The sequence below is a fragment of the Schistocerca piceifrons genome, chromosome X (genome assembly GCF_021461385.2).
Source record: "Schistocerca piceifrons isolate TAMUIC-IGC-003096 chromosome X, iqSchPice1.1, whole genome shotgun sequence".
NCBI classification, from domain to species: Eukaryota; Metazoa; Arthropoda; class Insecta; order Orthoptera; family Acrididae; genus Schistocerca; species Schistocerca piceifrons.
In genome coordinates this window covers 304,602,447-304,625,236 of record NC_060149.1, presented here as the reverse complement: position 1 = coordinate 304,625,236, position 22,790 = coordinate 304,602,447, and the positions used below count along the sequence as shown (strand labels likewise).

Genomic DNA, 22,790 nt, shown 5'->3' with positions numbered 1-22,790 from the left:
TCATACTCGCTGCGGCTAGCACACCTATCCAAAATCTCTCTCTATCATAATGCCTAATTATAGCAGTACTTATCATCTACGAATACAAAATGTGTGTGTATGTCTTTTTCCAAGTGTACCTTTGTAATTGTTTATTTCACTTTTTGTACTAGGTGTAGTTTAACATGTCTACTAAAACATATGGAAGGAAAATAAGTAGAATGCCTGGTTAGATGTAAGAGAGGGCCTTGCCAGGTTAACTAAATAAATAAATAAAAAGAGTTTGATTAGTACAGTTTACCAACACAGTGCACTGTTTCAACTTTTAATAAAAAGAAAAGGCGTGACACTCACTGACAATGATACTCAGAAATAATTGTTTTTTGCTTCATTATTGCATTTTGCTTATCAAATAGAGTCGTTCAGTCTCCCCATTAAATTTCTTTACACACGCACTAGTGTCAAACAACTTTACTTTTTGTACTTTACTAAAGAATGTTTTCATTCACTCATTGTACTTAAAATTCAATCTCTCTCTCTCTCTCTCTCTCTCTCTCTCTCTCTCTCTCTCTCCCTTTCCCTCTCTCTCTCAAAGAGACAGAGAGAGTGAGAAGCTGTGGGTATAGGTTCAAACATAATTCTTTTAGATTTCAATACAAGAGAACTGTCGGCAGTTTTTACAAGATATTACATGTTAGTAATGTTGCGACAAAATAATGGGAATCAAGATGGTCAATCATATTTGCAGTCTTCCTTGTCACAAATGCTTCGCTGTTTTCTAGGAATATATGAAGATTTTCGAGGTTGCTGTTAGGCAGGAACCTAATAGCACAGTTTAAATTGTTGCAAGTGAAATGAACAGCAATCATATTTCTTAAGAAGGTAGAATCTCATTCCCTACATGCATCTTGCTTCTGACTAACCCTATTCATTGTGATTTTACCAATATCAACATGTCTTTTAAGAACTGCCAACACCTATACTGCACCTTAACCGCAACTTCTGTTCAACCACAGAAATTCAAGACACATACACGCACACACACACACACACACACACACACACACACACTCACACACACACACACACACACGCGCGCGCACGCACGCACACAAACACACACACACACACACCCCTGTATTCATAAATATTTGTTTCATACCTCACTAAATCAAAATGTGTGTGATATACTTTACTTCAGATGGTGCATCACAAAATACCACAAAACAAACAGAGTGTTCATCTCAAAAACATAAACTGAACTTCCTCCAAAAAGCGTGCAACTCCAACATACATACAAAGCTTAAAGTAAATCTTCTATCATCAAAAATCCTAAATGTAAGCTTAACATTTTGTTTCCGAATATTGGAAGGAAATAAGGACTTAAACGACAATAAATTAGTGTAATTCAGCAAAATTTACAGCTAAACTTGTCATAAAAGGCACTAGCATTTGCATATCCATTTACTGAATAAATTCCATATTTCAAATTTTCAAATTCAGTCTCCCCCTCACACAGCTTTTCTCTCTCTCTCTCTCTCTCTCTCTCTCTTTCTCTTTCACTCTCTCTCTCTCTCTCTCTCACACACACACACACACACACACACACACACACACAGAGAGAGAGAGAGAGAGAGAGAGAGAGAGAGAGAGAGAGAGGGAGAGAGAGAGAGAGTGAGAGAGAGAGAGAGACTTATGGAAGGGAAATAAGTAAAGATAGAGAGGGGGGGGGGGGAGACAGAGACAGAGAGGACAGGGAGAGAGAGAGAGAGGTTGATAAAAGAATAACAGTGTACAAAAACTGTCATATATGTTCATAATTTTTTTGTTTTCTATCTCACTACAGCTTATTTAATTTGAAACATTGTACATCACATTCTGTCACCACTAACTTTCACTCATTTCACTCATACACTGAGGAACTGGAGCGTTCAACTCCTAAAGGACAAAGGGAAATGAATCATTTTTTAAAGAAATGTATTTAGTGTTTACATAGTAATTTATTGAAAAACTACACATTGCAAGATTTTTAAAATAGTATAACACATTTACACCTCATGATTTTTAGAGTAGTATAGCACATTACTTATACCTGTCATTGACATTTTCCACTTTGTGTTTTCAGCATTATCTCGCTAGCTATAAAATTAAATTTGTGGTGGAAAGTATAGTGACTGTGTTAGAAAACTATATATATTTTTCCACATATTAATTAACAGTAGACTCTTCTCCACTGATTCAGTGAATAAACAAATTTAAAAAAGTTGTACACAAAAATATTCCGTGTTGTCCTTAGTTTCTTTAACTGCCTGCCACATTTATTATTGCCTACAGAATCATTAACATTTTTAGTAAGATGATTCATCATTACTTTACAGGATTGGATATTAATATTTTGCAGATATGTCCTTCAAAGATCTCTGACATTTGCAAACATCACTTAAGTCAGGCTCAGTAAGATCGCAGCTCTCCAGCTTTAAGCAACATATTTTGTGCAAGACAGAAAGTTGATGTGAATCACCAATGAGACTACCTGAATACAAATCTAATATTGCTTTCAGCATGAACCAACGAAGGCTAGATATCACAAAAGCAGTTTCAGTGGGAACGGCAAACTTTCCGCAGTCACATTTCGTTATGAAATAATTTGGGACGGATATTTCAACTTCTTTATCAAATAGCACCCAAGAGGTGCTAATCTCACAACATTTTAGAAAACGCTCCTTATTTTCTGGTGTCTGTGACACTTCAAAATTCTCCCATAACACTGCAGAATATTTGTCAACATTCACACATTTATCGAATATTCCACAGCAAGGAAGCAATGTCCACAGAGGAATACTTTTATTCAAATAATTTAGTAGTACCATATCTTTGAATCTTAGTTTCTTTTCACTCTGAAATATCTTAATGTAACTTACATAATAATTTGCTCCACTCATTTGACAGTAACTACTAAATCTACCTTTCAGATTGTCATTCTGCAGCTTACTAAGTAATATACAGTTCGGCTTATAATGTTTAACTACATACAGAATCAGTAATAAAAACCCATCAAGAGTATTGATCAGTGCCTGAAAAGCTTGAGAGCTTGAAGTATGAGAATTATGCACACTCTGCCTCCAAGCCTCCAAATTTTTAACCATAAAGACATTTTTCTTAGAAACCCTAACAGAAAAAGGCTGTATACCCTAATAGGCTGCCTATATTGATCATTAAACCTTTCACCTTCAGATGCACCTTTCACATTAACAATGTGCCACCAGTCACAAATTATGTATTTGTATGAAAGTTGAAGTATGTTCAGAGCCTGTAAAATTTGTCTCTCTTGAACATTACGCCTTTAAAGCAGCAAATTTCTATCATCAAAAATCATAAATGTAAGGTTAACATTTTTTTCTGAATATTGGAAGGAAATAAGGACTTAAACGACAATAAATGAGTGTATTTCAGCAACGAACCTTTTTCCTTCTTGTACATCAATTCTAAATACTTAAAATCTGCAGTAATTACAACTTCAAAATTGTCCAACTTTGGAAACTTCAACAGTCTGTCAGCTTTAGTAATCGAGTTATCATGGATACATTTCAAAATATGTTTTGTGTCAAAAATTAGGAACAACCTTCTAGTACTCTCATTAGGATGTTGAATACAAGGCTGCAAAATATCACTAAGGGGACGTAACCTAACTCACAAACTTTTGGATTTACTGCATTGTTATCTGAGATTGAAGACAACCACAGTAAACTTCAGTTATTATGTGTAATAACGTAGTTTTTAGCTGTTGACAAGTTAAATTTTGAAAATACACTTGATATCATGAAAATCTGAGCTGTTTTGGTAAGATAATTGTTATCAGTGTTATTGGCACCATAAATTGTACCTCTTTTAAACATCAAACGAGGCTCGATGCAAGTTTCATCGAGGAGCAGATTTACCACTAGTTCATGATCTTTCAAAGATGTTCTCTTAATTTTCAAATAGTGCCATCTACATTTATACTATTTAAACTAAATTTACCTATCAGCTTTCTGACAGTGCATCGGCGTAGCAATTATAGATAACGACTATTGTGTACAGCTGTGTATGTTGATGGCGAATGAACAAACATAGACGTTGCCAGTAATAATATATTCCTACAATATCTACGATAGTTATCATTATTTCTTAGGAATTGAATTTGAGCAATTATCAGCTGCAGTTCTGAACATGTATCACCGAAATATTTATCTTCTGGCACTTTCACTATATTTTCAACCACCAAACACTTGTTTAAATTGTCTCCTTCAGACATTATTGACACAATATATTCCATTATTCTATCAAATACATGCTATGTGTTTGCTGACCTATATTCAGTGGGCACATTATGCTGGGGAATTTTGTATTTGATTACGGAAAGTAGGACATTTAAATCAGTATTAATAGTTACAGAACCTAAAATAGCTGGTAACTCATTAGTGACATCAATAAAACACAGCATTATCTTCTGTTCACATTCGACCAGCAGCACATCATCTTTTACGATACTGCTCCGCATTTCTACTCAATAAACTACATCGTCCTTGAATGATGTACGACCATACTTTGCTTCTTACCATCTCCTGATAACTTAAACCTTACGTATGTTATTAACTGACATTTAATTATATCTAACTGTACCAAGAGCAATGCGTTTCTGACGAATCGTCAATGTGCCGTTGCCTTGAAACGTCATACTTTGATAACATGCTCAGTACAATAATTCTTTAATCACGAATTTGACTTTTCTAGTCATTTTGTTACAACAGATAGTACAATTGACGACGGATTTTCGAGAGATCCTGGATTTGCTGGTTCTTAGTAACGGTATATATACATAAGCTTCACCTGAAAGTCAATACGACATCTCGCGACTCTGTACCGAAGAGAGTTGGCATCATGTGACGTAGGTGGTGCTCTTCCAGCTCATTGGTCTGCGTTCAAACGCAGGTTCAGAATATCTGACATGCTAAATATTGTTCTGCATGTTCCGAAAGACTTCCCAGCGTGCTTTTTCCACACTATGACGTCAGAAACTCGGCAGGCTCAACGTTAACGTTCGAATGCCGGTCCATGTGCCGACGGCTTAACGTGTTGTGCTCTGCATCCTAGTGAATCAATTGCTGGATGTCAGGTACAGTTCGCGTGCAAAATAGTTAAAAAGAGTGCTAAAAAGCTACAAGTGCTTTTCAGTGACGAGGACGATGAGCTATTATTTGACACAGTGTCAAAAATATATTGTTCATTGTTTTCTTAGCTTCTCGTAAATCTGGAGCAAATTATCCTGTCCTTCACCGAGTTTTATATGTTTAGTTATTAGCAAACCCAGAAGTTCCCCTTTTTCTGTTCTCCCACGCAATGCATTAGTATTGTACAGTGTATTAACACACTGATTAACGTAACAATCATTTGTTTGAAAACTCTTCAGAGACAGCACGAATGGAATGAACAGGTAATATGCTCGCGTTCCTCCCACCGCAAAACATTCTATCCTGTCCGCGCGGCGCAGAACTCGTGATCCTAGGTAAACCCGGCTTTATTTAGATTACCTATGCTTCGGCACAAAGGCAACCGATTCACTGTAACCTCAAGCTCGCAACTTTCACTGTTGTGTTATTTGCCTGCAGCCGTTTACAGAATTCACATATTTTATGATTAGAAAAAGATATCTGGCGGTAATAAGAATAGAAAAATATCTTTACACTGGATAGACTCTTTTAATTTCTCAAGAAGACGACATTGTATCGCCGGAAGAATACTGTGATACTGTCTTGTAATTAAACGAACAAATCACAGTCTACAACGCGTATTTTTTTATGGCTGGTTTCGGCCCAATTAGGGCACCCTCAGACCTAAAATGTGAGAGGATGGCAGCTATCACGGGCATCAGCTGCGGATGGTCGCTAAAACATCTAATTATACTGTGAGGTGCTGAAAAGTAATGCCCCAGACTTTTTATGTAAAAGCTCTCAAAGCTTTTTAGGTAAAACAACCATTGTTAACATTCTACATCTTTATTGTTCATGTCTACATATCTGCAGCCCTCTGCCATTAGAGGACTCAGAAGTGTGGCGTGTAACATACCGGTGTGTAGCGTAACTACATCGGTGCGTTAGAAACAGTCTACTGTAATCTAAATACGAATTCGAAGAACTCGTCCACACATGACAATGCCAGACCACGTACTGGTCCTACATCTTCAACAATCTAACGCCTTGGATTCGCTGCATTCGATCATCCCCTATAAAGTTTCGCCTGGATTCCATCCGACTTTCATCTGATTCCGGAACTTAAAGAACACCTCCGAAAGACTTCACTTTGATAGTGACGAAGCGGTGCAAGCACAAATGATATTGTGGCTCCTTAACAAAGTCAAACATTTTACGTTGAAGGTATCGACAAACTGGTCTCTCGCTGGGAGAAATCCGTTCGTCGCCAGAGTGACATGAAGAATAAAGATGTGGACTGTTAATAAAGTTTGTTTTATTGAAAAAGCTCTGAGTTTCCACATAGGATATTCTGAGGCATTACTTTTCAGCATGTCCTCGTACTTCTTAATTTCTGAACAACGAAAATTTAATAAAATTAAAGGATATACGTTGCTGTAGAGCGGCATCATTGATGATCACGATATACTACTCCACTGACGACGTATAGTACAAATTACAGGGCACATGACGTCTAAAGATCTTAAATCTAACCCAAAGATGTCACAGATTATCCTTATATCACACCGAAAGCTGATCAGTGAACAGTTTCGTAAAACATCGCTATCATATCTACCGTATTCCGTAGCCCAGCAAGCGAAGCTTCTCCACACAATCCGAGAGGCCGCATTTAGGTCTGTAACCAGTTTCATGCGTTCAAAAGCTGACTCGATGGGCCTATCGCTCCTGCAGATGTGTCTGCTGGCGTTATCTCGTTCAGACTTTGAAGACCCCACTCCGCCACAAAGCTGTGATTTCCTTTTCATTTAATCTTCAGAAAGGCGCGTCGCGTTATCTGCCAGCTATGCCTTACCAAAGTCTCCTTTTTCGCCGTTGTTGCCATTAAGGCCTCCACGCGTAACCCTCGGCATGGGTTCAGTGCTATATCCCACGAGATTGTGTGCCTGCCTGAACTCAGGCACCCTAAAATTCCGGCCTACTGATGTATAGGACGTCCAACCCCGCGATGTGGACGCTCCAGACAGGAATTACTGAAGTGAGGGTGTAGAGAAGGGGGCCCTGTCTCCCTTGAGACAGGTTAAGGTTTGTGTGTGATACCACAAACAAATAACTCTTTTACACCCCGTGATGAAATATGAATACCTTCTGAAAGAACAGTAAAAGACTCCCGCATAATTTTAATGAGCATCTGAACTAAAAAGAACAAACTATCACTTCATGTAGGAAATCTCTCTCTTCTCTAGATGCATTCAAAAATTTAAAAAATATTTTCGCCGAAAATAAAACAGAAACTTGTCGAGTCCTTAGTCCTGCAGAATATTTACTACTGTAATGTAGTTCAACTCAGCACAAATGGTGAAAACTCCAGGCGATTGGATTGTGCCATGGAACTTGTGTAACACACGTCTGTGTGTAATATTGGGTTAGTTGGTCACGTCAGTCCTTCATATGCCCAGATGGAGTAGATGTCTTCTTCATTGGTTTCTTAGTTTCAAGTGTCCACAGTTCATCTCCTAGCATATCAGATCTCATTCATGACTTCGTAACAGCAGTACAAAATCTGATATGTCCTAAATCTTGGCTCTAGTTATGCGTAACATAAAACCTTTCTCCATCTCTTTATTCATTTCAGCCGTACTGATATGGAACAAACTAACTTATGAACTGCGTCTTATGACAAACTCCTCTGTGTTCAAGAAGAGACTGAAGACCTACCTTTTGTCATCGACTTAGCCTCTTCGTCAGAATATCTCAGCTGTCTTCACTCTGACCAGAAAATCTGTCACATAAAAAAAACACTATCGATGCTTTTCTCATTCCTCCCTATTTCCAGTTTCTTTCCTCCACCTCATTTCCTAACTTCATGTTATTATTCCTGGCTGTTTTCGGAGGCCAGTCAACTTCTCCAGATTTGATTCCTTTTATATCATAGCCACACATTTCCATTAGATATAATTTCAAACAAAACTAGAAATGACTTGACGCAGAGTTAACTACATTGCCATTTTTGGAAACATAAAAAAAGTCGTGTTACCAAAAAAGATTAATGTGTAGTAATGAAATCTCGGGAATACAGTACATTCGTCTAAGTAACATAGTTAAGTGATTAACATTCTAAGGTCACAGGTAAGTTCGAGTCAGGCCATTGTAATTGTGAAATGTTGGTGCATTAGTAACTGGGGTAACTGCCAGGATTTTGAATGCAAGCATTCAAAATTGCACGCATTGTCTTGATACAGGTGCTGGTGTAGAGTTCCGTGCCTGTCAGTCAATACAGGAACGGTTAATCTGTTTGCGTATGACGCTGGAGTGGTCGTTCGGTGATGTCCCTTATGTACTTGATTGGAGACAGATCTGGTGATCGAATAGGCCGAGGTAACATGTCCACACCCTTAGAGCATATTAGGTTACAACAGCGGCATGTGGGCGAGCGTTTTCTTGTTTGAAAACACTCACTGGAATGCTGTTCATGAATGGCAGTACAACAGATCGAATCACCAGATTGACGTACAGATTTCCAATGAGGTTGTGTGAGACAACCACGAGAGTGCTTCTGCTGCCATACGAAATCGCATCCCAGACCATAACTCCAAGTGTAGGTTCAATGCGTCTAGCATGCCGACACGTTAGTTGCAGGCCCTCATTTGGCCTCCTTCTAACCAACACACGGCCATTACTGGCACCGATGCAGAACCAGCTTTTATCACAAAACACAACAGAGCTTCACCCTGCCCTCCAGTGAGCTCTCGCTTGACACTAATGAAATCGCAGATGGCGGTGGTTTGAGGCCAGTGAAATGCCCACTGCCTCGGAGCTGTCTTTGGTTTACCCGGCTTGTAACAGTTCGTTGTGCCACTGTGGTGCCAACTGCAGCTCACATTGCTGCTTTAGATGCAATACGATTCACCAGAGCCATACGCGGAACACAGTGGTCTTCCCCCACCTGGGCGTACAGGGCCCCGGTCTGCTTGCAACCGTACAATCTTGTGACCACCGCTTGCAGCAATCATGTACAGTGGCTGCATTCCTGCCAAGTCTTTCTGGCGTATCACAGAAGGAACATCCAGCTTCTCGTAGCCATATTAAACGACTTCATTCAAGCGCAGTGGGTGGTTAATAATGGCTTCTTTATCTTCTTAAGGGCCATCCTGACTAACATCATCTCACCATCAAAGACAACTGATGGTCACGACCATTACTGGGTGTATTTAAAACAAACCTGATTTGCATCTTCCTAGTGGAGCTACTAACGCCTTTGTTATACGACTGGCGCGAAATTTGAGTAGACATCATCTTTCACATGTTGTAACACGCCTACCAACTTTCGTTTATGTCTCACAACGCCTGGTGTTGCAATTTTTCCGTCAAAGCGAATTTATTACTACACGTTACTGTTATTATGTGTTGCTCATGTACTATGTATACTGTAATGATTACTGCATCCATTATCATTCTCCTTCTTCATCTTCTTCTTCTCCTTTAACGTATGAGCCACTACGAGCTAAATTCACATCAACTGTTTCTTCTTTCTTTTCTTCCACATTCTTCTCATCATTTCTTTTCATTTATCTGCCGAAGTCACCCCAGTCTCTGTCTTGGAGTTTTCATGGAAACCTTCGGAATCTCGTAGTTGCTTTCTGAATAGCAATCATTCCTCAACATCTTGTGGAGTAATTCGGCGTTCCATAAAGTTCCTTCCAATTTCTTCGTACCATGTATTATCACCTTTTGATTTACCGAAATAAGTGAAGTCTTTTGTGTCAGTCTGTTGGGATTCATCCTTTAGATATTGCTTCAGAAAACTATTATTATTATTATTATTGCTATTCTTCTGTACTACCCATACTATATTGTCAACTCACTAAAGACTGTTGGTTAGATGTAAAAGAGGGCCTGGAGGCCTTGTAAAATAAATAAATAAATAAATGTAGTATAAGTAGATTTGAAGCAAGCAGGAATAACATAATTTGATATAAGAGACAAAGACTTTTGGCATAAAATTCATGACTGCACAGAAAGCCTGATATAAAAACCACGAAGACCAGAACGACGTGGTCTGACGAAAAGGGCACTTACTGAGAGAATAAAAGTACTACGGGCACAAAGAATATCTACACAAAACTCTGAAAATTCCTTCTTTTGTACTTTTCATGGTCCAGTCTGGAACAAACATTGGTAAAAATATAATAAACATTATTTCCCATGCGTTTTAAAACATAAGCAAGGCGCGGACCGTTGCAATAGAATAGCGGAGGATACCTCAAATAGGGGGTCCAACACAGTGGGCTGGAAAACCGACAGGACGGCGGCCTGGACTGTTCACTCGCTACTGTGACATTACTTAAGGGAAAAGACCCTTAGCAGCCTGTTGGTACGAATGGTTGAATTATGTGATGCTTCACATGGATATTAAAACCTATGAGTGATCATTCCAGGTGTCTGTACAAACTTAAGGCGCATGTAGACGGTTACGAGTAAGGTAATGATTAAGACTGTCCAGTTTTGATTTGGCAGCTATGTAATTGCACTTTAGTGTAAGCATTAAAATTGAATTGTGGCCACAGTAGTCGCACTCCTTTAGATTAGCATGCTGTTTTATCAAACTAATGTCTGTAATGTGTTACAGGTACGGTGACATGGTTCCCAAGACGATTGCTGGCAAGATCGTTGGAGGAGTGTGCTCCCTCAGTGGTGTGCTAGTGATCGCTTTGCCGGTTCCTGTTATCGTATCTAACTTCAGTCGCATCTATCACCAGAACCAGCGGGCAGACAAGAGGAAGGCGCAGAGGGTAAGCTCATCCAACTTAGTATGAATGACAAAGCAAATACCTTTATCGTACAAATAACGTTCTTTGATTGTAATTAGACAGTAGCAAGCATTCGTTTCAGATGCTAGTGGAAAATTAAGAAAATTGTGTAAACTATAGCGTGAACTGAGTAACTTAATGTTGATTATTTACCTAGTAAAGAAGTGGTGTTCGATTTGACTTTCATTAATATTTTTTGTTAATTCTGTGGGTAATTCCGCGAATATGTGTTATGGTTAGCGACTGAGGAGATAAGAGTCGACACATGCACAAATATTGGTGAATTGGAGAGCTAGGACAAATGAAATTGTTTCACTGTCCCCATGTAAGAGGAAGTACTACTTTCATAACCCCATCTAAAACATTAGAGAATTGTTTTCAGTAAAGTAATATTGGCAGTTGGTTGTATGTTGCTAATTATGAATGATGGTTCAAATGGCTCTGAGCACTATGCGACTTAACTTCTGAGGTCATTAGTCGCAATTATGAATGATAAAATGAGCAAAAAGTATAGTGCTGACTTCAAATGGCTCTGAGCACTATGGGACTCAACATCTTAGGTCATAAGTCCCCTAGAAATCAGAACTACTTAAACCTAACTAACCTAAGGACATCACACACACCCATGCCCGAGGCAGGATTCGAACCTGCGACCGTAGCAGTCCCGCGGTTCCGGACTGCAGCGCCAGAACCGCACGGCCACCGTGGCCGGCATAGTGCTGACGTCTGCTTCAATGGGAACAAAAGAGGCTGTTGGTCTGAAAAAGACGATAACCGAATTTTGGTTTCGTTTACCTGATGTATTAGGGTCTCTGTAAGCTCCATAGCAACAGTAATATTTTACACCCGCCACTGCAGAATACTTTCAAAGTTGATTTAAATTTCCGCCATGTTTCAAGGCTGTATTTGTGTTATTCAATAATAATCTGAGGAAATTGAAATAAAAATTCAAGTCTGAAAATTACTGCGTAATACACTGCAGGGCTCGCCACGAATCCATCTAGGAGATTACTTACACTGTACGGCTTTGACGGATGATAGCGTCGCGTACCCTCCTGTCACACGTAATGTATGGGAAGACATCAATAACAGCTCCTCATCCGTGCTTCTTCTCAAAACTAACATAAATCACTAGTGTCTGGTTCCGTACCTTAAATACCTTTGAAGCCCTAATCGACTTTTTTCGTGTTCTCGATGCATCGTCTTTTTTCCTTCCCTTAACAGTGTTAAGGTATTTTTTCCGCAACGGAATACAAAAAATCAAGACTTCGTAGATATACCTTATAAGAACGAGCCGCTGTATTTAATCATTACGTAAGTAAAAAAACTATCTCTACACGCAGTATGTACTATGCTAGCTAGACTCTTGAGTTTTCCTGACTCAGTTTCGGTTCTTTTCCGTTGCTTAAGTTTTTATTTATTTTATACAGATAAAAAACTTAAGCTTTCCGACCTTGATTTAAAACAGAGATGTAAATTTTAATTTTTTCCCATTACAGAATTTCGAATCACAAGCTTTATGGTTGTAACTTGCACTGTAGAACAAGTGCGAGACATGTGAGTTTAAAAGTTCATGTTAGTGTGAAATGGATTTTCAGTACCAAAAATCACTACATTCGCCTCCAATAGGATTAGGTTGTCAAGTGTTGAGTGATATTTCCTTATAGAACAGTCATAGAGCTGCTCATCTTTCTGAACTGAAGGAACCATACTAAGCGTAAGACTCAACTATTATCTTCAGTACGTAGCTGATGAGACCCATTTTCTGATAATTATTTAGTTTTGTGCAATGACTCTTTGGTTTTGGGAACGGTTGACGAATGCTTTCCTCTGAAAGATGAGGTGACCTGCATCGAACCAAATCAAGCTGAGAAGTGTAAAGAAATGTTCTTTGGAAGTAGTTTCTATTTTCTTCAACTACTGCATTTAATATGTCCCATGTGCTATGGTGTGAGCTTTAGACTAGACGTATTCCAGTTTCCGGATAGTGAAGTGGCGGTTTTATTTCTTCTATACTGAGCAGACAGAATTTCTCAGTCTCCTATTGCTGACGGTGTTTAGATCCAGTGTTAAGATACGGCATTTATTTTGGGAGACTTCGTGTGGTGGTGTTGCACGAAATCAGTTACCGAAAATATCCATTTGCGATGATACCCATCTTCACCAATAATCCTCCTCACTGATAACTATTCTTTTGCAGAAGGTGAGAAACGGTTGTTGTTAGGCCATAATAACTCGTGCCATTATTGCATTTTACTCTTCTCTTTGATACGTCCTGCTGCTGAAAAGAATCCGTTGGACTAAGTCAAAATCTATGGAGAACCACTTACGTATCCTGCTCGCCAATTGGAATTTGTCAATCTTTCAGGAGATCTAGTGTCTGTAAAGTCTGCCAGTGGACACTGGAACGCATGCTTTGATAATATGGCGGATCGCTATAGAGACATGATCCGCTATATATTGAAGCACATGTGAGGAGTTTTAAGAGTACTGAACGAAGACCACTTCGGCCTTTTTGCGTACCTTTGATGGTCGTCGTTTCTGCGAAGGCTATAATCGCTTAGCACAGGATTCTTTAATGATTCTTCTAAGCATAGGTACAAGAGCCTCCTCTGAGCTAATACTAGACTGTTCCCACATTAGTTCTGAATACGTTCACACTACACTGCAATGTAAAAGCCATTTATGAAACAGAATGTTCAGTTTCCATATCCTTCTTCAATGATAAAACATTTTTGATGAGAGGTGAACATCGAGGATGAACCGTCTGTTCAACCGTGTTGATGAACAAATTACAGTGTCTTTTTTTCTATTTGATGGTATTGCCCCTGTATTTTTTGTATCTGGTTATAATACTTCTGCTTTCCTTGTGGAGAGACTGAGCGCAAGAAAATATATCTCCTATGTTTTGTGTCAGGTTTAGGTATGAAGTAGCCTTGTATGTTTCAGTCGCGATTTCCCAAACCCCTGTTTTGAAAAGAAACATTCTTTTATTATTCACCGCTTTGTCACAAGTACGCTTATACGTACAAATACATATAATAATATACACTATGTATGTTTGCGTGAATGCCCTAACTTTTGCTGCTGTATTTCCTAAAGCCTACGTAAACAACGCCTCGAAACCTAGAGGTAGCTCGGTCTTTGGCTTCGATACGTGTATTTCTAGAATTTTTTTCCTTTCGTGTATGATTTATGCCATCAGGTCGATGTAGCAGCTCTAGACAGCTAATGCAGTGGGTACAGTACTGTGCTACAGTATCTGAGCAGGAGGGTTAGGTTCTGGAATTAGGTGTACTTAATATTTGCTGATTTAAGTCTGCATGGCATGGCAACCTTTTTCGTAACAGTTATGCACAATTATAACAGGTCTTGTACAAAACACTTTCAGTTACTTGATAATAACATGAATATGAGATTACAATTGTTTTTGTTATTCCGCATCGAAAGACACATGTAAATGTTCACTCTTTTATCACGCATTACTGTCCTCTCTACTTTCCAGTCTTTTGTCTGCATTGCCCCCCTCCAACGCCCCCCCCCCCCCCCAATTCTTCAATTACACCCACTGTCCTATAGTTGAAAATCTCTAGCTCCATCTATCACCCTCTTAGTTTACCCCTGCTTCTTTTTTGCTTCTGTATTCGATTCGTATTTATCCCAGCTAGATCCTTTTCAGCGATAAGCATTATACAGCCTGTCTCTCGTAAGAGACGTCAGGGGCATTTTCGCTGGTGGTCCAGCAGATATTTGCAATTTCGTTTTTGCATTGTGTAGCTGGAGTCAGGCCAAAAAGTAGTGTTCACCATGTCTTCCATGCGGCGTCCAGTATCGACAGTCTGCAGCTCGTGGTCTAATGGTTAGCGTTGCTGCCTCGGGATCACTGGGTCCGGGTTCGATTCTCGGCCGGGTTGGGCATTTTCTCGGCCCGGGGTGTTTGTGTTGTCCTCATCATTCCATCATCATCATCATCATCATTCGTGACAGAGGCTCGCTAGGACTGTGTAAAAAATTGGGCTTTGTAAAAATTTGGACTTTGTACGGGCGATGATGACCGCGCAGTTGAGCGCCCCACAAACCAAACATCATTATCCAGTTTCGAAAGAAAGCCTCTGTTTGTTACACGTTACAGACAAAGATAATTTGGTTCACTATCTAACACATCGGTAGTAACAAAACCAGTCGCGAAAGAAAGCGTGGCTGCGTCAGTATCAGAAGTGCTTATGCTCGAGAGTTCCCTCGCCCAACAGTGGCCACCAGCTACCCACCACCGGGCGCCTTGACGCCTGCTGCCACCCTAACCAGATCATCGTGCCGAGAAGCACCACTGCACGTTTCTGCTCTCTAAAATCATTTCTTATTATTGTCTGATTTTCTGCGCGAAATAGCATCAATATACCGAGTGGACAAAAAATGGTTCAAATGGCTCTGAGCACTATGGGACTCAACTGCTGAGGTTATTAGTCCCCTAGAACTTAGAACTACTTAAATCTAACTAACCTAAGGACATCACAAACATCCATGCCCGAGGCAGGATTCGAACCTGCGACCGTAGCGGTCTTGCGGTTCCAGACTGCAGCGCCTTTAACCGCACGGCCACTGCGGCCGGCACCGAGTGAACACCATGACCTTACACAAGATGCTTGGGTTTCTATGAGTCTATTTAACAAGCATCATTTTCTTATTTGAAATTATGGTATTTGTGGTGCAGTTACGTGTTGGGCGTTGCATACTTCAGTCTTATGAAAGTTGTTTAAGCGTTATAAAATAGAGTCGCATGTGGAAAAAGTCCAACACTTGCGACATACTGTTCGCTTTGGGTTAAATGGAGGGGTGCAGGCAGCGATAGCTGCTCGAGCATATATGTATTGTGTCTCGGGCTGTGCTACCGGACAAATTACGTCAGAAAAGAATTTCGTTGTGTCAAGATAGATCGTTCGGGTCGACTGGTTTTCCTCATTCGAGAAAACTCGATAACTGACATATGTGATGTGCTGAAACATGTGCTTTCAATAGGATAAGTGGAGAAGTGGTGTGTAAGTGCACTGTATGCACAAATTCCAAGCAACATTTTTGCTCGAATCTCATGAGCTCTCTCACTGAACATTCATATGCAATACTGTTACTGGTGATCAGTTATGATGCCTTTACGTTCACTTCTTAAGAAGGAATTAAATAAAGGCTGAGCCTTGACAAAAGACATCTCGTCGTGCAAAGAGCAGTGAGAACAGATAATATTTTTTAGCCAGTGGCACAAAATGAGTGCCGTGCACTACTAACTCCTGCCCAGGGAGTGTTTCCATCGCAGCTGACATTTTTGCCAACAACTGAAACACGTTTCGGTCGCAGTATAAGAAAACTACCAACAAAACCAATCAGCTGTCGCTACTATACGATAATGCACTTGATTATTACACATACAAAACTATCCAGGAGTCTGTTTTGGAAGTCATTTCTAGCGCACTTATTGACCTGATCTTCCTCCCTCAAATGTTTACTTTTTCCATTCCTTATTGGACAACCACCCAGAAAATTCCTTTCCAATACGAAAATGTACTTCAAACCTCGTTTGACGACACCTTTCAACTTCCAACGGGTAGGTTTCCACAGGCGTGAAATCGGTAAACTACCTGAAAATTGTCGGACTCCGCAAGCCATTTTACTTTGTGTGACGGAGGGTAGTTTGTGTACCAGTGTCACTTTCCCCTTTTGCTGTTCCTGTCGCGTATGGTTCTCGGGCACAACAATTGCTGGTAATCCTTTGTGTGAGCCTGAATCTCTCTAATTTTATCTTTTCGGTCTTCGAGATATACTTAGAAGGAAGCAATATATTGGTTTACTCTTCTAGGAATATGTGCTCTTGGAATTTTGACAGCAGACCATACCTTGAGACTCTCTTGCAGCATCTGCCATTGGAGTCGACTCAGCATCCCTGTGAAGCTGTCGCATTTAGCAAATGAACCTGTAAAGAAACATGCTACTTTTCTTTGGATCTTCTCTATTTTCCCTACCAATCCTGTATGGTGCGGATCAGAAACTGACGAGCTATATACAAGATAATATCTAGAAATTTTAGAGAATACATTGTTGACGATTTATTTCTCTCTTATTTTTACTGTTGTGTTTAACAATCCAATAGAAAACCGCTGGTAACATATGCACCGTAGGTACTAATAAAAATTAATTACAGCTTGCCACGATAGTCTTTGGACAAAAGTCAAGCATTTGTAACACTAGCGTGACTAAATCGGCAAGAACTAGTAAAATACAATGCATTGTGGAGTTCGAAATAGTCTGTGTTTACTGCCTTTCCTGTGTCATACTTAAGTGGAGATTTAACAGATGGAGTCAATGCACAAAGAAGTCCATTTAAGAAATTATTCACTGCCGCACACTGATCAGTTGAAACATAGTAGCTACTGCCCACTGCGAGGTTGGATGCCGACTGGTAGTGTTGTGAGCACGTGACACGTTGCGAAAAGTATGTTAAGCGCACCAGAGACGGATGGGGGTCACTCTAGCGATGATATGGGCTGAAAATGGGAAAATCGATTGAGATAACCCACTTTGACAAAGGAGACGTTATAATTAGGCACAATCTGTGAACGAGTATCTTGAAAACGGCGAAGCTGGTGGAACATTCATGTGATACTGTCGTGAGCATCTACGGAAAGAGGTAGAAGTACAGTAAAACTACCAATAGGTGCAAAATGTCTGGACGTCCGCGACTTTTCACAGAACAAGGGGTTCGGAGGCCTGTCTGCTCTGTAAAGTAGGGTAGGCGTTGATCAGTAGCATCTCTGCTGCAAGAGCACAATGCTGGTGCATGCACAAGTGTTTCGGAGCACACTCACTGTTCATCGTACATTGTTGAACATAGAGCTCCGCAGCAGATCACCCATACAAGTTCATTGCAGTGGGCACGGGTCCATCGGGATTCGACCGTCGATCAATGGAAACACAAACTCCTTCATCGAGGTGAACGGCGGCTCGAAACGTGCAGCGCGCCAAGGGGGCAGTCTGGTGGGAGGAGTATTACTCTAATGCAGACATTTTCCTGCACTTGCATGGAACCTGTGGTACTAACAGAAGACACGCTGACAGCTGCGAACCACCTGTATCCCTTCATGCTTAATGTCTTTTTCCGACGAAGATGTCATCTTCCAGCAGTATAATTGTCCGTGTCTCGGAGCCAGAACTGTGCTACAGTGATTTGAGGAGCATTATAGTGAACTCTTGTTGATGTCTCGGCGACCAAATCTGCCCGATGTAAATCCTATGGAACCCATCTGCGTCGCTGTCGGGCGCCAACATCGCTTACGCAGATCAGCGGCCCATTATTTGAGCGACTTATATGATCAGTGCGTACACATGAAATAAGAACACCGTGAATTCATTGTCCCAGGAAGGGGAAACTTTATTGACACATTCCTGGGGTCAGATACATCACATGATCACACTGACAGAACCACAGGCACATAGACACAGGCAACAGAGCATGCACAATGTCGGCACTAGTACAGTGTATATCCACCTTTCGCAGCAATGCAGGCTGCTATTCTCCCATGGAGACGATCGTAGAGATGCTGGATGTAGTCCTGTGGAACGGCTTGCCATGCCATTTCCACCTGGCACCTCAGTTGGACCAGCGTTCGTGCTGGACGTGCAGACCGCGTGAGACGACGCTTCATCCAGTCCCAAACATGCTCAATGGGGGACAGATCCGGAGATCTTGCTGGCCATGGTAGTTGACTTACACCTTCTAGAGCACGTTGGGTGGCACGGGATACATGCGGACGTGCATTGTCCTGTTGGAACAGCAAGTTCCCTTGCCGGTCTAGGAATGGTAGAACGATGGGTTCGATGACGGTTTGGATGTACCGTGCACTATTCAGTGTCCACTCGACGATCACCAGTGGTGTACGGCCAGTGTAGGAGATCGCTCCCCACACCATGATGCTGGGTGTTCGCCCTGTGTGCCTCGGTCGTATGCAGTCCTGATTGTGGCACTCACCTGCACGGCGCCAAACACGCATACGACCATCATTGGCACCAAGGCAGAAGCGACTCTAATCGCTGAAGACGACACGTCTCCATTCGTCCCTCCATTCACGCCTGTCGCGACACCACTGGAGGCGGGCTGCACGATGTTGGGGCGTGAGCGGAAGACGGCCTAACGGTGTGCGGGACCGTAGCCCAGCTTCATGGAGACGGTTGCGAATGGTCCTCGCCGATACCCCAGGAGCAACAGTGTCCCTAATTTGCTGGGAAGTGGCGGTGCGGTCCCCTACGGCACTGCGTAGGATCCTACGGTCTTGACGTGCATCCGTGCGTCGCAGCGGTCCGGTCCCAGGTCGACGGGCACGTGCACCTTCCGCCGACCACTGGCGACAACATCGATGTACTGTGGAGACCTCACGCCCCACGTGTTGAGCAATTCGGCGGTACGTCCACCCGGCCTCCCGCATGCCCACTATACGCCCTCGCTCAAAGTCCGTCAACTGCACATACGGTTCACGTCCACGCTGTCGCGGCATGCTACCAGTGTTAAAGACTGCGATGGAGCTCCGTATGCCACGGCAAACTGGCTGACACTGACGGCGGCGGTGCACAAATGCTGCGCAGCTAGCGCCATTCGACGGCCAACACCGCGGTTCCTGGTGTGTCCGCTGTGCCGTGCGTGTGATCATTGCTTGTACAGCCCTCTCGCAGTGTCCGGAGCAAGTATGGTGGGTCTGACACACCGGTGTCAATGTGTTCTTTTTTCCATTTCCAGGAGTGTAGTTTCAAAGACGGACAAACATTCTATGAAACAGGTGGTCATAATGTTTTGGCTCATCAGTTAGTTTCATAAATAAAATTGTATGTTCACAAAAACAAAAATTATGTCAACAGAAGCAGGAAAGGCATTATGAGGTGTGCAGTATCATTAGCCAGCCGCCCTTAGAAAGTGGAGTACTTAGAAAAGGCGAGATGACTTAGAATGCAGAAGTTTTCTTAAGATTTCCCAATCTGGCTAATTGAAGTTCTGTCACAGAACAGGTAAAAACCTGGCCTCCGTCGAGACTGGAATGGAGACCAAACGCAGCATTTACTTCACAATACGACCTCATTATTTCAGAGTTATCAAAGCGCTGCAGCATTCGTCTCCCTCATATTACCAAAGTGGTCACTAGGAAAGATAAATTATGATGTTACAGACGAGAATAGTTTCCATTTTCATATGGGACGACCTTCCTGGTGTCAAAACTGTAAACTAATACCTTCAGTGAAAATCATTCAGATTATTCGATGGAAATGACTAGAAGATGTCAAGTAAATTGAGCAGGATATTTCTGTGCCATCCAGGAACCATATCGATGGTGACATAGTTGCCAAGAGTAATCAACATTGTAGCCAAGTTTCGGTTGTACTCCCAGCTGGAAGAATTTATTTCACCGGCCCTTTGTGTTCCTTGAGCTGGCACGAAAGTGACTACAGCAAGTGAAAGACTCGGCCACTAAGGACAGGTATACTGAACGTAAATGTCAATTTATTTCATTCCTATTCATGTAACTAGGTTTAGGATGTAGAGTGTTGTTACTTGTAGTTCTCAGAAAAACCAGATGCAAACTAAATATCATAAATCATTAATTTCGTATATTTTTTTATTATTTTTCTCACTATATATAATTCACATTTGTGGAGCATCTTCAGTGGTTATTCAGTAAACATTATCAGTAGGCAACCTATCTTTTGATCGTTACAGAAATACAAAATATTTTTCTTAAGATTGCTGTCAGTAGCACTATCTCCAAAACAGAGGAACACAAATGCAACTACAACAACACAGTATTGACTGTAACATGTGAAACTTCACCGTAAGGCTTTGTAAGCCATGAGTAGCATTAGGTTCCACATCAAGAATGAGTTAAGAAACGGAACCAGAAAGACGTGGTCAAAATGACACGACCGAATGTATGCTGTACAAGTTCGATTCCAGCGTCTATTCACCTGAAAAAACCTATTGCCACCATAAGGTGGAATAAGGAGCACACAGTAGTGACAGTTATGTCTACAATAGTCGTCCTTCAGCAAAATTATCATTCAGTCTACAAATACTGAAAGAACAACAAGCATCTTCTACTCCTAATGATTACAATATGGCGATTACTGACGCTTTATTAATAAAAGCGAAGAGCCTGTATGTTCAAGAATTTTTCAACTTGCAGTACATTTAATGCATAGAGAATCCAAAATAACAGTAGGTTCGACAAGCTGGTGTTTCACAGTCAGTACAGAGTGCTATTAATTTAGTTCCTGATAGTTTCATATGAATGACCACTGAGGTATAATGTGATGGTACAGATCGGCAACGGTTATGGTAGTTGCAGAGACAATTTATACGGATCTGATTCATGACGCCAAATTACCACTACGTTGAATTATAAAGAAAACTTAATTTCTGCCTGTGTAAAAATTGCACAGCAGTAGGAGAATCGGATCAACACCCCAGCGTCCCATACAAGGTACAGGTGTGCAGGCGGTTCTAGTATTTGCAGAGACTGTCCATACGCTGCTGATTCATGACATCAAACTGCTACTACGTCAGATTATAAACCAGACTTAATTTCTGCCTGTGAAAGAATTTCTCAGAAGTGGATGAATAGTTGGGGAGAGAGCTGGCGACCTTGCTGGCCAAGGTAGAGTTTGGCAAGCGACCCACTAACAACATAAACCTGTTATACGGCAATTAGTAGCAGAAAAATGTCCTAAGCTTGCAACTGTCTGCCAAAGACTTCATTTCTTTTCATGAATGACTGTCACTTCATTTTGGAAGTAGAGAAACAAGTGTTACTGTCTATCACACCATCGTTCATTCCCATTTCCTTCCACGACCCCCAAACTCACTGTGGATTCTCATAAATTATGACACTAGATGCACACTGATATCTACGCTACACCCTGCCTGTTGTCAGCTTTTCTGACTGGGTATTCTGCTGGTCCTCGTAAGATGAATACTTAACTTAAATACACAGTCAGACAAAAACAATGACGCACGACGAAGGAGTTATGTGAATGGGACTGAAATCGGTATAGGTGATGTGCATGTGCAGACAAACCAATCATTACAATTTCAGATAAACTAGGTGATTTATTCAAGAGTTTTTATCATATTCGGCTAGTCAGTAACTTGTTGGTCCACCTCTGGCCCATACGCAAGCTGTTATTCGGCTTGGCATTGATCGACAGAGCTTCTCGATGTCTTCTTGGGTGATATCGTGCCAATTATGTCCAGCTGGCGTATTAAATCGTCAGATTCCCTGCCCATAATGCTCAAAACGCTCTCAGTTAGGGAGAGACTTGGCGACCTTGCTGGTCAAGGCAGGGTTTGGCAAGCACGTAGACAAACATTATAAACTCTTGCCGTGAGGAGTCGGGAATTATCTTGCTGAAATGTAAGTCCAGATTGGCTTTCCATTGAGAACAAGAAAAAGGGGCATGGAATATTGTCGACGTAACGCTGTGCTGTAAGGCTACTACGGATAACAACCAAAGGGGTCCCGCTATGAAACGAAGTGGAACCCCAGACTATCACTGCTGGTTGTGAGGCCGGGTGGCGGGCGACAGTCAGAAAGGCATCCCACTGCTGTCCAGAGCCTCTCCACACATTTCTTCGGTCTTGAATGTCATTGACTGGAAAACAGTTGTCTTCAGTGATAAGCCAGGCTTTGAAATGAGCTCCGATGACCAGCGAAGACGTGTTTGCAGATGCCCTAGGCAGTAGTGGAATACTGCTTGTCGCTCGCCACACGACCTGTCAACCAGAAGTGAT

The 22,790-nt window shown here is 41.3% G+C and overlaps 1 protein-coding gene across 1 annotated transcript in view; it reads left to right on the top strand.

The window, feature by feature from the left end:
* Window positions 1-22,790, top strand: part of LOC124722325 (potassium voltage-gated channel protein Shal) — a 980,926-nt gene that overhangs the window by 422,537 nt on the left and 535,599 nt on the right. Inside the window, exon 2 of the mRNA XM_047247502.1 lies at window positions 10,795-10,957. Within this exon, the coding sequence (XP_047103458.1) occupies window positions 10,795-10,957 (163 nt within the window). The remainder of the gene's footprint in view (window positions 1-10,794; window positions 10,958-22,790) is intronic.